The sequence below is a fragment of the Chrysochloris asiatica genome, unplaced genomic scaffold (genome assembly GCF_000296735.1).
Source record: "Chrysochloris asiatica unplaced genomic scaffold, ChrAsi1.0 scaffold00045, whole genome shotgun sequence".
Taxonomy (NCBI): Eukaryota; Metazoa; Chordata; class Mammalia; order Afrosoricida; family Chrysochloridae; genus Chrysochloris; species Chrysochloris asiatica.
This window is the reverse complement of record NW_006408563.1, coordinates 5915137-5917921: the sequence shown is the minus strand read 5'-3', so window position 1 is coordinate 5917921 and position 2785 is coordinate 5915137. Positions and strand designations below refer to the sequence as shown.

At 47.3% G+C, this 2785-nt stretch overlaps 1 protein-coding gene across 1 annotated transcript; it reads left to right on the top strand.

The window, feature by feature from the left end:
* The first annotated feature begins 1117 nt into the window (after positions 1-1117).
* On the top strand, positions 1118-1348 carry LOC102830335 (butyrophilin-like protein 2-like). Its single transcript, XM_006862021.1, has one exon. The coding sequence runs from the start codon at positions 1118-1120 to the stop codon at positions 1346-1348; it is 231 nt and encodes a 76-aa protein (XP_006862083.1).
* Positions 1349-2785: the final 1437 nt, after the last annotated feature.

The following is a 2785-nucleotide window of genomic DNA, read 5'->3' as shown; positions in this document are numbered from 1 at the left end:
TGTTATAGCTACAATATGTATAACTATACAATTTATAGAATAGACACAGATACTCGAATGACATTGAAATAGTTTAGTGGATTAAATAAAACAAGGTGATATGCTGATATTTAATAACATTTATAATTGTTATTGTACTATGTGTTGATTAGCTATAAATAGCAAGTGTGACTGAAATTAATGTTGCTTTTATAAAGTCAAATTAAGTTTTAGCAGTGTTTCTTCTTTCTCCTGGCTCATTTGTTATTATCACTAACCAAGATGCTGGTTTTCCTATTTGGTCCCCAGATTTGGCCATCTCTACCCCTTTCTGTGACTCTAATACCAACTCTTATGGACCGCATCCTTTGGGCTACCTTGAAGGCTGACTTCTGGTTGGATTTGGTCAATGAGACACACCTGTAGAAGATCAGCGAGTAGGAAAAGAGGTCGGGGATAATCTTCTCTGCTTGACCACATCGTTTTTATCTCTGTCAAGAGCTGTATCTTCTTGTGAACACCAAGCTAGTTGTTGTTGTGTTGATTCTGACTCATGCCGACTTCTAGTGTAACAGAGTAAAACTGTGCTCCATGAGGTTTTCACTGCTATGTGACCTCTCAAGAGCTGATCACTGGAGATAAGCAGGGGAGAAGTGGAAGATAAGCAAGACTGTGGCTGGACCTGACCTACACAGTCTGAGAAATGGAAGGTGGTTCCAGCTGTTCTTGGTTCTACAAACTCACCTCCCTGCTGCTTCTCTTCCAGCTGCTCACACGGGGGTTTCCAGAGGAATTCCTGGTGATTGCCCTTTGGACCCCATTGTGGCAGTGTTGGGTGTGGACATCACGCTGCCCTGCTCACTGTCCTCTGCCATGAAAGTGGAGAAGATGGAGCTGTGGGGGTTCCAGTCCAACTTCCCAGAAGTGGTGTTCATCTATCAGAACCAGCAGGAGCAGAAGGAGGAGGACAGACCTTGCTGGTGAGAGACTTCCTCACTCGGGGGAGGCTGCTGTATGCATCAACAAGATTCAGGTTTCTGACCATGGGCTGTACATCTTTGGAGGTGAAAGTGGTGGGTGTGGGCTCTGACCCTCAAGTGCGCATGGAAGTACAAGAGGAAGATGGGGGCTGCATGATATGCATGACCTCCAGGTGGTTTCAGTGGAAGACCTGAGTGGAGAAAAGTTCCTGGCTTTCTCTGAGGCCCAAGCCCAGGATGCTGCTAGACTGTTCAGTGTGGAGGCCTCGCTGGTGGTGAGAGACAGCTCTGTAGAGAACATGACCTGCTCCATCCTCAACCCCATCCTGAGTTGGGAGAAAGTGAAGGCCGTTTTCACCCCAGAGTCCTTTTTCCACAGGTCTCTCTAATGGAGGCTAACTTTTGCAGTGAGTCTGGCCATGCTGATGCTCCTCAGCTTAGGGGCTGGCTATTTTCTCAAGAAAGAACATTCAACAAAGGTGCAGGAGTGGAAGGACTGGGAGACTCTTCAGCAGGAAAAGGAGGAGGATGAGAAGGCATTGAAGTTGGCCAACAAGGAGGCAGATGAACTCCAGAGAGAGCTGAACTGGAGGAAGGTGGTTTACTGCGTGGGCCCGGAGAAAGGCCCAGCTTCATGCAGATTGGCAGAAGGAGCACTTCCAGATTGGGGCTGTCACTCTAAGTCCACAGTCTGCCCATTCTGGCCTTGCCCTCTTTCAGGAAAACACGAGTGTGACCTGGAAGGACACCTGTGAGGACCTGAGTGATGACAGATGCAGCGAGTTGGGTGCTGAGGGTATCACGTCAGGGCGATGTTACTGGGAAGTGAAAGTTAGACATGGAGGCACAAGTGGGTTTGTAGGGAAGATGTGGATAGGGAAGGCTGGATCAGAGAGTGCCCAGAAAAGGGTTGGCTTGTGGGACATTTTTCAGGAGTCCTGGTGTGGCACTGTGGGTTAATGCGCTGGACTGCAAAGTCGTTTGAATCACAAGGTCAGTGGTTCAAGCTCAAGGTCACTTCTTGGAAACCCTGTACAGGGTCACTATGGGTCAGAATCGACTCGACGAGACTCAACAACATACTACCTCTGAAACAAGACTACCTCTTAAACAGGCTTACTGCCAGGTGGGGGTTTTCCTGGACTATGATGGTGGAGATGTCTGTTTCTACAACATGATTGATGGGTCTCATATTTTCTCATTCTCTCAGGTTTCTTTCTCTGGGACCCTCTTTCCATATTTCATGCTTAGGTCAGGAAACCTGTCCTTGACTATCTGTTCCATGGTAGGTTGTCCCAAGGGGCTCTCTGTGCCTAATACATTTCCGTCTTCTTTGAATGAGCCAATGAGCACTCCAGAGGAGGGGGTTGAGATCTGGCTCTGGTGGTGATGGTGTTCTCCCAGGGGTTGAATCTCCATGACTCCCCTCTGGCCCCAGGGCTGTGCCCCCATAAGGATTTATCTTTGTATGGGTCCCCTCCCCTCACAGTGGCTCTTTTGGGAGCTTCAGACTCCCCAAGGTGAAAGACTTTCAGGTGAGAGCTGGAGGGCACTGGGAGCCATGCGTTTTGTGATTTGGATGAAGACTTTTGGGGAAGTGTGTGACTCTGAGAATTGCCAATTCATGTCTGTGTTCCTCTAGTGAGAAGAAAGAAGCTGACTTTAGTTTGAGCTGTTTAAGATTGGTAGAATTTGCCTGTGGAAGGTTGTTTTACTTTGGTCATGAAAAACATTGTTGAGTATTTTATACTGTTTGTATATTAAAGGAGAGGCGTTGAATCCTCTGCAGTATAGTTTGCTTTATCCAACTTGACTTTGTATTGAAT

Excerpts from the sequence above, each read along its gene's own strand:
- LOC102830335 (XM_006862021.1), top strand. The coding sequence starts at position 1,118 with ATGCATGACCTCCAGGTGGTTTCAGTGGAAGACCTGAGTGGAGAAAAG.